The following is a 12,570-nucleotide window of genomic DNA, read 5'->3' on the forward strand; positions in this document are numbered from 1 at the left end:
GAGCCACAGCCACTGCCAGGCGGCCCCCTCCCACCCCTCTGCCAGGCCGCCAGCAGCTGCCCATGCTGGATGCCGCATCCGCACCACCACGCTTCATCACTGCTAACGCATCAGTCGTCGGCGAACTTGTCTGATCACTGCCTGGGCCAGGGGCTGCGGGTCTCTGAACCACCCAGCTCCACAGCACAATTAAACACTGCATGAGAAAGAGAAAAACCTTTTCTTCATTTACGTTTAAACCTGTTACCCAATTGTTTCTCTTGACACCATTTATAAGAAATAGCGAATATTCATTTCCTGTTCTCACCTTTACACCGCACCTGAATTGGCAGAGCTCTGTCCTGTACCCCTCTGTGTCCCTCTCCTAACCCAGCCATCCCAGTCAATCAGTCTCTCCTCACACAGACACTGCTCTGCGCCTGTGATCAGCCTCGCCGTCCTTTTCTTTACCTTTTCTAGTTCAACCACCTGCTTTTTGTGATTGGGCAACCAGAACCGCACGCAGCATTTGCAGTGCGACACAGCTATCGCACCTTGGCGCGCTGCTGCTGCTGCTTTGTTTTCAGTCTCTTTCCTAATAACGACTAACAAGCAATTTGCCTCGTTTGGCTGACGCTGGGCACGGAGATGACATTTTCACAGAACTACCCTCGGCAACTGCGAGGTCTCTTTTCCTGAGTAGGAAGTATTAAATTAAAGGCCAGCTTTGTGCTTTTGTAGTTAAGGATGTGCTCTTATCTCTGTTACTCGGACTCAGTGACATTCCTCTGCCATTTTGCCACCCAGCCACTCGCACAGCGCGGCTCTCCCGTCCCCCTGCCCGATCAGCTTTACGCGGAAGCTCCCTCAGCCAACGCGATTGCTGCAGGCAGGCACGACACTCAACCCACAGCTCGCTAGCCCGGTTCTCCTGGGTGGGCGACAACTCCAGGTACAGCCCCGTGTCCTCCTCCCAGCGCATTTTATTCCACTCCTTGTTTCTTTGTAGGCAGAGAGACCCCAGAGACACAGATCACGCGAGGACAATGACAACACATGTGTAAGGGAACAGTGGCCTTTGATTATTTTTTCCTTACTCCAGCAGTGCTCTCCACATGGCTTTTTCCTGCCGTTTGCAGCTCTCCTGCCTCTGAGATGACTCTACACCTTGCCAGAGAGAAGGGAAAGCCCAAGCACCCCACGCACGCTTGGCCAGCACCACAGACCAGCACCGAGCCTTTGCGGCCTCTGCGCCTGCCCCCCGCGCTCTCCTCTCCTTCACGGGGGGCTAAAAGGGGGGGGGGGGAGGGCTCTGGGCAGAGCGCAATGGGGTCGGACCTGTCTACGGGGGTGCCCGCGGGAGCGCGCAGCCGGAGCGCGCGGCGGCCCCGGGCCCCGCCGCCGTCAGCACCGCGGACAGCGCCGGCCGGACCCACGGGCGGGGGCGCCCCACGCCCCGCCCACCCCGCAGCCGCCGGCCAGCGCCCCCCCGCACGGGCACGGCGCGCCCCGCAGCCGCGAGCCCACCCGCACGGGGAGGCCTGGCAGGGCCCGCGAACGGGGAGCCAGACCCCCGTGCCTGGGACCCACCCCCGCATCAGGCACGGCACACCCCACGCCTGGGAGCTGCAGCCCCAAACAGGGCACAGCACAGCCCACAGCTCAGGCCCCGACAGCACCCTCTGTGGGGAGAGCCCCCCCGTCACCCAGCGCCAGCCCACGGCAAGGAAAGCTGCGGCCACGCAGCCGGACAGCTTCCCACGCGGGGCAGACACGCTGACCACCCGACACGCACACCTACTGCTGAGCAAACGCCCTCCCTTTCCGGCCGCCCCAAGCTGCTCAAAGACTCTGTCCCATTCTTCACGGGCTGCTGGGGAGCACCGGGGCTGCTGCCCGCAGCGGGATGGGCTCGGTGTCCCCACGCCACAGGCCGGGCCAGCTGCTCCGCCGCTGTCGGGAATTCTGCTCTGAGCAGCTGGCCCAGTATCCTAGCTGGGAGCAGACTGGGAGTGCTCAGCCCTACACTCCCTCTGCTAAGCTTCAGCCATCCCTTCCAAAAGGCCCATTTCTTAATTAATATTAACAATTAACACTCCGCATCATGTCAGGCCTCCTCACGTAGTTACGCTCCCTTACTGAGCCCCTTCCTGTCCCTCTCCCAGCAGCAGGCTGGGCCCATGCTGCCAGTGCTCCTGTGCCACGGCCCTGGTGTTGCCAAAAGGGATCAGTGACACCGTTGTATTTATGGATATTTCAAGAGAAAGAAAAAGGCTACTGGGTGCTCGTATGTTATTGCTGTATTATTTAAGAGAAGCCATTTGAGAGAACAGGAGAAGCAGTGTGGGCTTCCAAAAGGAAGAAAAATAATGGAGGGGAATATTTGCAAAAAGCTCAGTTAAGTAAATATTTTATGCCCAATAATGTTACGGCTTTTGAATGATGCATGCGGGAGAGTTGAAGGGAGGTGAGGCGCAGAGCGAGGCAGCACACAGCGCGTGCCGAGCGTGAGGGTGTGCGGGGGGCAAAGCCAAGCACTGCGCCCTGGCTGGGGCCTCTCACCGCGGCTGCTGGCAGCGCCGGGCTGCTCCAGTTGCATCTGTGAGACGCAGCAGGAGCACGCGGAGGCAGGGTACGGGACAGGGCATCCCAGGAGGATCCCAGCCCTCCCAGGGCACTGGGAACTGTGGCTGCTTTGCTGGGAGAAAAACCAGCCCTGCAAGGAGGGGCAACAGGGGACAAAGAGCAGGATGGCAGAGGGATTGCCCCAGCCAGTGCAGGCGGGGAAGGCAGAGCTGGGCCAGCCGGGCGGAGGGCAGTGGTGGTGGCGAGGGCAGGGCAATTCTCCGACCAGAGGAATTCTCCCCTGGGCAGGCAGAAGCACGGGGTGAGCATCTGGCACAGGGTAAGCACAGAAAAGAGTGAAATACCACTAAGTGTAATAAGAAATGTACTTAATCAATGAGCTCGGAGCTGGGGATCAATGGGAGGCAGACACGGCCATTAGCTGAGAAAGCTGAGAAGGAGCCCCGGGCTCCGATGGCACGGTCGATGCGGGTTTAACCGAGCAGCAGAGGAAGGGTTCCCGGTGGAGAGCAGAGCCATGAGAGACAGGGCTGAGCCTGCTCCATCCTCGGGGCCCGGACCCCAGCAGGGAGCAGAAAGAGAAGCCCAGGCCATGTCCTGCCAAAAAGCCTGGCATTGAGCCCTGAGCCCAGCGCCCAACTCCAACTGCTCCAGCTCCCCACTCCCTTCACATGTCCCCCAAGGCTGTCACCCTCAATCCTGACGCTTGCTGCTCCCCTGCCCACGCCTGCAGAAACCCAATGGCCAGGGCCCGGTCCGAGCGGAGCCAGCAGAGGAGCAACACAGAGGTCTGGGGGGCCCATGCCCACAGCCAACAGTGTCTCCGGAGCGTTAGAGCCTGGGGTTGTGCTTCAGGCAGAGTTTTTGTACGCGCCCGTGCCGAGGAGGAAAGCAGCTGTCCCCAGAGCTCCCTCCGGGGGTGGGCTCCCTTCCCCCACCGGGGCTGAAATCCCAGCCCCAAGCCCAGGAACAGGGGCTGTGCCCCCACCCTGCACATCCCCCTTCCCAGACCGAGCGGGGACGGCTGCCCTGCGACCCACGCGTGGGCTGGGGGGGGTCTCAGTGCTGTGCCACGTGCGCGTGGGTGGACCGGGCCAGCTCAGCCTCCCGCTCCCAGCGCGGCAGCCCCGCGAAGGGTCCGCTGACAAACTGCCCGTCCCGGCCGGTGACGGCAAACCAAGCAGACCCCGGGGGGACACACAGATCCCGGGGGGGGGAACGGACATCCCCCACCTCCCCAGCACCGCCGCTGCCCCGCCCGGCCCCGGCTGAACAGCGCCACCTGGCGGCCCCGCGCGGCGCACGGCCGCGGGGTTGGTGGCGGGGGGGGTTGCGGAGCTCGGGGGTCGGAGCTGCGGTGACACCGCGGAGCTCCCGCGCCCACCGACACCCCCGACCGGCCCGGGCGCACCCGGCCCCCAGCAGCTTCCCCGCGCCACCCGAGGCCCCGCACCCCCCCAGCTGCAGGGTGCGGAGCCCCTCCCGGAGCAGCGCCGGGACGCCAGCCGCAAGGCCCCGGTGCGGGATATATCGGCGATGGCAAGGAGCTCCTCGGGGCCTCGCACCCCGGGCAGCGATGCAAAGGAGGCACGAGAGGCGCCACAGGCGTTCACCGAGCCTGAGCCACCCCGCACCGGTGCGGGCAGGCTCCGCGCGGAGAGCAGAGCCGGGCACCGCCGGCTGCCGGGTCCATTCTCCCCTCGCCCTTCTCGCTCCCCTTTTCCCGTCCCCGTGGGCTGCGTACGCGGTGGGACAGCGCAACCCATCCGCAGCGCGGAGCCACCCCGGCCGGGACGGCCAGGCGAGCAAAACCCGCGCTGCCTGCCCAGCCGCTCATCCTCTGCGGCCCGTCCCGCACACCACCTCCAGCCGGCAGCGACCCCTCCAACGCACACCTGGGACGGGGGTCCCTGGGCAGCCCCAAAGCCGCAGCTCAGCCTTTCTGCAGGGGAAGCAGCCGCCCACCCCCCGCCACCCAGAGACACCTTCCCCATCCTACCTCTCCCGAGGGAGCTCAGGCCCAGGTCCCCGCCGTCCTTCCACGTCCCAGCACTTCCTCCCACTGCACTCATGCAGGGCAGCACCAGAGGGGCACCTGGGGGCTGGAGGGCTTTTATAAAGTGCCCAATCACTCTCGGTCCAGCCTCACCTGGAGAGCCCTGCCCAGGCATCAACGGCTCCCTGATCCCACCTGGAGCCGAGCCACCGCATGTGTGGCACAGCATGACATTCCCCACTGAAATTCAAGTGGCACCCTTGAGGAATTTGCAATTTGATTTTCCATTTGAAAATAAGAAAACAAAGAGGAAAAATTGCCCGGCCCCTGCCTGACCACACTGCTCCCCCAGCAGCAAGCCCCACAGCTGCCCAGCGCTGCCCATGCCCATTCACACGCCACAGGGAAGCTGGGGTTTCACCCAAGGGTGCTCAGCACATCGGGTTTTGCAAAGGCTGGAAACAGGCTGGGCCCCCGAGCAGCACATCTCAGACAAACAAGGCAGTGCCACTGCTGGATGACGTCTCTGTGCTCGCCATTTCTACTTTCCAGCCCCTTCCCCTGGTGCGGGATCAACCGCATCAGCCTTTTTAACTGGAGATCGGCAGCGTCCCCAGGCAGGGTGGCCAAAGGTGGTGTTCTTTATCTGTGCCTCATGCTCCTCAGATACCGAATATCAAAATGGGCCTTGGGACACTCCTGCTATTAAATATTCCTCCGAGATTAGAGCAGTGCTTCCTCCTCTCCAGCCTCTTCCCTCCCAGCAGAGCTGATGAATGTGATAAGTTATCGGGACCTTCCCCTGTGCCGTGAGCAGTGGCATGGGGACTCAGCGACCCATTGCAGAACAACGCCGGGTATTTAGGATGTTCCCTGAGCTTGGCAGGCAATAACATCTTTATCATGGGAGCCCTTTAAACCCTCGGTGCCTGGCAGGCCCCTCTGTCCTCGCTGAAAGGACAGAATCAGACCCAGGGCAGCAAATGCTGACAACAGAACGGTTCCGGAGCGACATGCAGTGCCGGGGCTGGCAGAGCGCGCTGCCCGGCAGCAGCTCCTCTCCGCTCCCCAGACACGCAGCAGCTACTGCGACGGACAGACGTGACCCCAGCAGAGCAACCGCTCCACTCCAGCCTGGCCAAACCCAGCACAGCCCCACGCAGCCCCACAGCCCCAGCTCCCAGCAAAGGGATTTCCCCTTGGGCTGCCGTCAGACCAACGCCCACCTCTTGCTCTCCGTTAGCAGGAGGAGGGCTCAGCCCGGGGCCCAGCGGGCTCCATCCCGCCACAGCGTGGGCTCGTTTCCCCTGTACAAACAGAGCGCCCAAGGCTGCGCTCCTGGCTTGTGTCGGCTGTGAGATCTCCAGCGGGGATCCTCCCGTAGTGTCCTTGTGCCATTCTCCCATGTCACACCTCGGAAACACAAGCACGGGGGAAGAGGCGGCTGAGACTTGATGCATCCTGAGGAATCCGTCCCGATGGGAATACACGGGGATGCTCAGGTTTACACAGAAACTGTCGTGGGCCAGGAAGGGTGAACCATGGCACATGCATGAGACTCGTCTGTCCAGCCAAGGAGTGACCCCAGACAGGACTGGGGAAGCACTGGAGACGGCCATGCTCAGCAAGGGAGGGGATGGCTGGACAACTAGGAAGCAAAGCACCAAGGAATAAATGTGGAACCTGAGCAGAGGGAGATGAGCAATGACACAAAGGTTGAGAGTTCAGACCCTGGGGAACCCAGTCAGCCTCTGTTAGATAAGGCTACAAAAGCCTTAAACTCCATTTTGCTGAGAAATGTGTCGTCAGCAATGATTAAACCCCAAAGAAGTCATAAAACCAACAGATATTGATAAAGTGGGATGCTGATATGGAGAAGCTCAGCCGCGTACGAGCGGATGAGGATCACCCATCTGCGAGCAGCACAGCCCGAGCAGCGAGAGCCAGGCTGGTGGGACATGGGGCTTCCACGCTGGACTCATCCTCTGGCGCATCTCTGGGGGTTTCTGGCACAGCCAGGATCCAGGACAGAGACTCCTTCCCCAGCACGTAGCTCCAGAGCCACACTCGGGAACCTCAGGGAAATCGAGCTCCTCTCTGAGCCTCTGAGCACCCCTCTCGAGGAGGACGGGCGGCCTTGGGAGGGGCTGAGTTGCCTTTTGAAGCGGAGCTGCTGACCAAAGGGCAGGGTCCCAAAAGCCAGGAGTGCGGCAGGAACACCGCAACGGGCTGCAGGGAGCCAGCACGGGGTGGAGGGTGGCGCTGGGGGACGGGGCAGTGCAGGGGCACAGGCTGCCTGCGCAAGGAGCCTCCATGAGCAACTCTTCCCAGTCACGGGTTCTGAAATACCATTGGACACCAGCGATGGAGGAGGCAGATTTGGTGTTTGTCTCCGAAGGAAATCTAAGCTTCAGCTTAGACAAAAACCAGAGGGGCTCAGTCTGATACGAAGTGCCATGCACCTGCTCAGCAACTGCGAGATTAGATAAGGGCTGACCTTAGTCCCAGCCCATAGGTATTAATGCGAGCTCCCGGGATGTCTGGGGCACTCGGTTCAAGGGTGTGAAGATGTTCACTTCACCGGCGTTCCTGTTTGCTGCCCTCTCTTTAGCGGGATGCGTCCCCGTGCGGCAGGTATCCAGCCGCAACAAACTCCTCTTGGTGTCCTTCGACGGCTTTCGGTGGAACTACGACCAGGATGTGGACACCCCCAACCTGGACGCCATGGCTGCGGAGGGGGTGAAGGCGCGGTACATGACTCCTGCCTTTATCACCATCACCAGCCCATGCCACTTCACACTGCTGACCGGTGAGTGCCCGCCGGCCCCGAGCACGGGGGGCAGGCTGGGGAAGGGCAAATTTAAGGCTTAGGCGCCAGCGAAGGTCACGGAGTCACGCAGCCACCCAGCCTCAGCAGCACACGAAGCTTTAGAACAGAGACCAGGCAATAGCTGCAGGAAGGGGTGGAACCGAACCCGCATTTACCAGAGGTAAACGCACCAGGTGTTATAGGAATTGTGCAGCCACCACCCAGACCATGGTAGGAGTGACGCAGAGGCCACCCCAACAGGGCTCATCCCTACGTTCCGCTTGAATAACAGACCAGATCAACCCTTTTGTATAGATTTATTCCCAGTGCACGCGATCCGCAGCTCGGGCTGGGTGCCTGTCGGTTGTCGCTGGATTTCGCGTCTCTGTAGGTCCCTGATTCCCTGATGGCACTTGTGCTCACCCAGCCCTGCTCGCAGGCTCTGGGGTCTCCTCCCGGTCTGCTCTCGCAGCTTTTTGTCAGTGTCTCGAGACATTTCCTTCTCTTTTGTTACAGGATAGCCTGCAATTAAAGTTTACTTATCCTTCCCTATCACAAAACAAAGATTAAAGTACAGTTCATGCAGCCGAAGGCTTCCTTTACTTTATTCACTAGTGCTAAGTTCCGGCACAAATTAGCGTCTCACAGCAGCATCCTCCCTGGTTTTATTAGCACACCCGCATTATTTACACTGGAGAGGTGACGGACATCGATAGCCTCTAATCTGTGTACATATTTGAGTACAGCACAACTTCAACATTGCAAACAAATGTAATTACACAGGCACAGACACAAAATAACATCCCATACAATATTCTCCTAATCCAGAGTCCCCGGTCAGTGAGAGACAAGGCAACAGCTGCAGAGAGGGACAGACCTGAGCCCGTATCTATCAGAGGTGAACCGCAGCAGACCCACCCGATAGCCTCCTTCGATAAGATAAATGATTTTTTAGACGAGGGGGATTCTGGACTTAGGAATGTATTTGATACGGTGCCACGCAGGAAATCATTAGTTAAGACGGAGAAGACGAAGATTAGTACAGATTCTCCAACGTGGGCTGCAGGGAAGAGGACGGCAGGTGATGCTGAGAGGAGATTGTCAAGATGGAGGGAGGGCACCAGGGGAATTCCTGGAGAATCGATTTTGGAGCCAACCTTATTTAAGATTTGCATTCACAACCTTGGCATAAAAGAGTGGGACATGCTAATGAAATCTGCTGGCGAGAAGAGGCAGGGAGGCGCTGTCAGTACAGCGGAGGACAGGATATTGTGCAGAAGTTACTGTGCAGTCTTCAGGACCAGAATAACAAAACCAGCATGGGACGTGACAGTAAAACGTGCGAGTCCTTCACTCCTAACGGGAACTCCTGCTGCGCGCTGGCCTCATCGGTTGTGAACAGCAGAGAAAGCGGAACACCAAAGCAATTGGTTAAATGTGGGGTAACGGGGTGTCCCTGGGATCACCCCACCCGCCTGAGGAGCCAGCATCCCCCCAGCATCTCGCTCCCTGCCCTGGGAACCCACATGTGCGGGGCGGGGGGAGGCGGGAGGCAAAGGGAGAGCTGGGACGGGGCACGAGGGGGAGAAGCTCCTCACTGACCCGGGGCCAGCCCACGGCCAGCACGGGGCCAAGACCCCCCCTGGCCGCAGCCCCGCTGACCCCCACCTTGCCCCTCTCTCCTGACAGGGAGGTACCTGGAGAACCACGGCGTGATTCACAACATGTGGTTCAACACCAGCACGGGCCAGAAGCTGCCCTACCACAGCACGCAAGGCGTGGACAGCTGGTGGGACAACGGCAGCCTGCCCATCTGGATCACCGCGCAGCGACAGGCCAGTGCCGCGGCCCCCTCCCACCCGCACACCCCCCAGACCCCTCCTGCCTGCACGGCTGTGGCGAAAGCCATGCGCAAGCCACGATCTCTAGTGGCCACGAGCTAACAGCATCACTGCAACCGACCGGCTAATTAGACCAGAAAAAAAATGAAATCCCCCCACATGGGCAGGAATAATTACGATCATTCTGTTAAAAATACCAAAAAATAATAGATGCATTTCAGCTTCATTGAGACATTAGTAAAACAGGTTATCCTTTTCCTGGGATTCCTTAGCGAGCTCATGAGCGTTCGTGCGCTCCAAGGCACAAACCCCAGTCCCGCAGCCTCACCCAGGACCGTTTGGGCGGCAGCGGCAGGAGCTGGTCCCCTCTTCACTGAGCAAGGCTGTCCCAGCAGGCTTTGAACCTGGCTTTGAGGCAGGACCCGAGACCTGGCCCAAGATAAATACTTTTGCCTGTATTCACCTGCCAAACCAGCCCCGCTGACTCCAGGGTGAGCGCTCATGATTGCAGTAAAACGCACCCTCACGTCGTGACGGTCAAGAGCCGGACGGTCCGTGCAAGGTACAAACGGGTCTCTGTTCCCACAGTTGTAACTAGTGTCACCGACACAGTGAGAAAACCAGCGTGCAGGAGTTCTGGGAAGGACAGTGCTTTCCATTAATCACTTTTAATTGGCAATGAGTAAGAAAGCCTCATTAGAGGCAGAGGTAGACATCAGGGGGCTGAATGACCTAACCGCATCGGTATGTATTTGCACTGACGGACGGAGAGACACTGCAGAGCGAGGGCAGGTGAGTTTACGCCATGTCTCCACTAACAGGGTTTGAAGACGGGCTCTATCTATTTCCCCGGAGGAAGAGCAAAGTATCAAGGGGAAGAAGTGAACATGAAGTTGGTGGAGCCCCTCTTGTTCAACTACAGCAATGAAACCAACTGGAGAGAGAACATTGACACCGCCATGGAATGGTTCACGGTGAACAACCTGGACTTCATCGCCCTCTACTTCGGGGAGCCGGACTCGGCAGGACACAAGTACGGCCCTGAATCCACGCAGAGGAAGAACATGATCAAGCAGGTGGACAGAACCATCGGTTACTTGAGGCAGCGTATCCGGGAAAGCGGCTTGGAATCAAAGCTCAACCTCATCATCACGTCCGACCATGGCATGGAGACGGTCATAAAGACCAACGAGATTCACATCAGGACAGTAGAGAACTTCACGTTCCAAGATATCCAGTTCGAACTCTTAGATTACGGACCAAATGGACTACTGGTGCCAAAAGAGGGAAAATTAGAGCACGTGTATTCGGTCCTAAAAAATGCCCACCCAAACTTACACGTGTACAAGAAAGAAGACTTTCCGAAGAGATTCCACTACGCCAACCATCCCCGGATCACCCCACTCCTGCTGTACGGCGATCCAGGATACGTGATCCATGGGGTAAGACATACGCGCGGACATCTCTCGCTGTCTTTTGGGGATCTGCCTCTCTCCTCCTGCCCTTCTCGTGGCACCCCAGTACCTACCCAGCCCTCATGTTGACTGGTCTCCCTACAAACAGTTGGAAATTCCAGCTCTTTGTGTAAAGACCTTCTCCGCTGTCAAGATGAAAAGCGGTCCAGAGGTCTTGGAGCAGGAACTGAGTGAACACAAACTATTGGCTGCAGGATCCGCTGCTAGCCTGGCACTCAGGGAAAGCCCGAAGCCAAAGCCAGCAAGCAGCTTTCCCTCGCGAAGCTCCTCAGCACAACAAAATTCGGGTGTGCTGCCGTTTAGGGACGGAGCCTGCAAGGTGCAACTGCTCGAGAGCCGCGTCCGAGCAGCACCCTCCACTCCGGCGAAGTTTGACATCCTTAGATCAATTCAACACCCCAACGACACCCAACAGACCATCAACCCTGGGGCGGGCGGGCGGCAGCGGGGCGCCGGGGCACGGGGGCAGCCGGCAGCGCTGCCGGGGCCGGGGGCACCCAGGGGCTCTCTCTCTTTCAGCGATACAAGGTGCAGTTCAACAAAGGCGAGCACGGCTTTGACAACGCGGCCATGAACATGAAAACCATCTTCCGCGCCGCGGGGCCAGCCTTCCGCCGCGGCCTGGAGGTCGAGCCCTTCGAGAGCGTCCACGTCTACGCGCTGCTCTGCCAACTGCTGGCCATCACCCCCGAGCCCCACGACGGCTCCCTGGAGCCCACCAAGGCCATGCTGCGTGAGCCCGGCACCGCCGAGACCACCGCGACCACCGGCACCGCCGGGAGCGCCCAGAGCGCCGCGACCACCGGGATTCTCGCGGGAACAGCGACACCTGGCGGTAGCCGCCCGCAACCCCTCCCGCCACCGCCCGGCACCCCCCCACCCCGTGTCCCCGACCCCCGCCCGCTGCGCCGCCCCCCCCCCGCCCCCCCGCAGCTCCCAGCCCCCGCACTCGGCAGCCGGGAGGGCCTCACTGTAGCGGTGTCCGAACGCGCCCGAGGGCAAAGCCAAGGTCCCCGCACCCCCCCCCAACCCCGGTTCGCTGAGACCTGCACAGCGTCACCGCGGGCGGATCCCCCGCACAGCCCCCGCACCCCGGGCTGCCCGGGGAAGGGCGCCGCTGACCTCCTTCTCCCTACGCTGCAGGGTCGAGCACTCTTTGCCCTCCTGCCAAGCAGCTGCTGGCGATGCTGGGAATCGCTCTGGTTCTGGGATGCCGGGGAGGAACACCCTAACCCGCAGGTAACCGGCTCACCCAGATCCCTGGAACCGCTCTCGTCCACGCACGCACGCGCCGCATCTGCTCTCGGTCCAAGATGCCCTGCACTGAGCATCACCCACCAGCCGCTCCCGGCGGGGCACAGTGGACCCCGCGCACCCCAAGCTGAGGGACCCTGGGTTTTCACCGCCCGGGTCAAGCGCTGACACCACCCAGGGCATTTGCTGGGCTGGAAAGAGGGGCTGGGCACCTCTCCAGCCTCCTGCCCCCCACTGCCCAACCATCCCGCCGTGTTCTGGCCCCAGCATGCAGCTGGCTCTGGGCAGGAGGGCGGCTGCGTCAGCATCGGGGTGAACGCTTCATCACTTGTGGCTCTGCGTGTGCCTGGGTGCGACTGCAAGAGAAATAAGGACATAAGTTTTTTGCTTGCCCTCACTGTGCATATCTGCCTGGAGACCCATCAGGACAAGTAATTCTCAATTTAATTTCCTGGCTTTTCCAGCACTGCGCTCCCCAAACCGATATCCACAGGCTGCATGCAGGTGAAATGTGTAACAGCAGCGCTGTGCTCTCCTGTTTTGGCAGCTCCGAGTTCCAGGCAGCTCTACCAGAAATGCATGGCCAGATGAAGAAGGACGCATCTCGTGAAGACAACCAGTCCCAGCTTC

General features: G+C 60.0%; 2 protein-coding genes across 2 annotated transcripts in view; one reads left to right on the forward strand and one right to left on the reverse strand.

Moving 5' to 3' along the window:
* The window catches only part of RBFOX3 (RNA binding fox-1 homolog 3), a 140,975-nt gene that overhangs the window by 123,402 nt on the left and 5,003 nt on the right, over window positions 1–12,570 (reverse strand). The gene's annotated exons all lie outside the window — the stretch shown is intronic.
* ENPP7 (ectonucleotide pyrophosphatase/phosphodiesterase 7) lies at window positions 7,130–11,918 on the forward strand. The gene is made up of 5 exons (XM_086762642.1): window positions 7,130–7,370; window positions 9,060–9,205; window positions 10,033–10,653; window positions 11,206–11,419; window positions 11,830–11,918. The coding sequence occupies exons 1-5, from the start codon at window positions 7,130–7,132 to the stop codon at window positions 11,916–11,918; spliced, it is 1,311 nt and encodes a 436-aa protein (XP_086618768.1).

Source organism: Chlamydotis macqueenii, chromosome 18 (genome assembly GCF_036417535.1).
Source record: "Chlamydotis macqueenii isolate bChlMac1 chromosome 18, bChlMac1.mat, whole genome shotgun sequence".
In the NCBI taxonomy this organism is placed as follows: Eukaryota; Metazoa; Chordata; class Aves; order Otidiformes; family Otididae; genus Chlamydotis; species Chlamydotis macqueenii.

Coding starts and splice junctions, on each gene's coding strand:
- ENPP7 (XM_086762642.1), top strand. CDS start 7,130: ATGTTCACTTCACCGGCGTTCCTGTTTGCTGCCCTCTCTTTAGCGGGA. Junction 7,371..9,059: donor CCACTTCACACTGCTGACCG/GTGAGTGCCCGC, acceptor CTCTCCTGACAG/GGAGGTACCTGGAGAACCAC. Junction 9,206..10,032: donor GGATCACCGCGCAGCGACAG/GCCAGTGCCGCG, acceptor CTCCACTAACAG/GGTTTGAAGACGGGCTCTAT.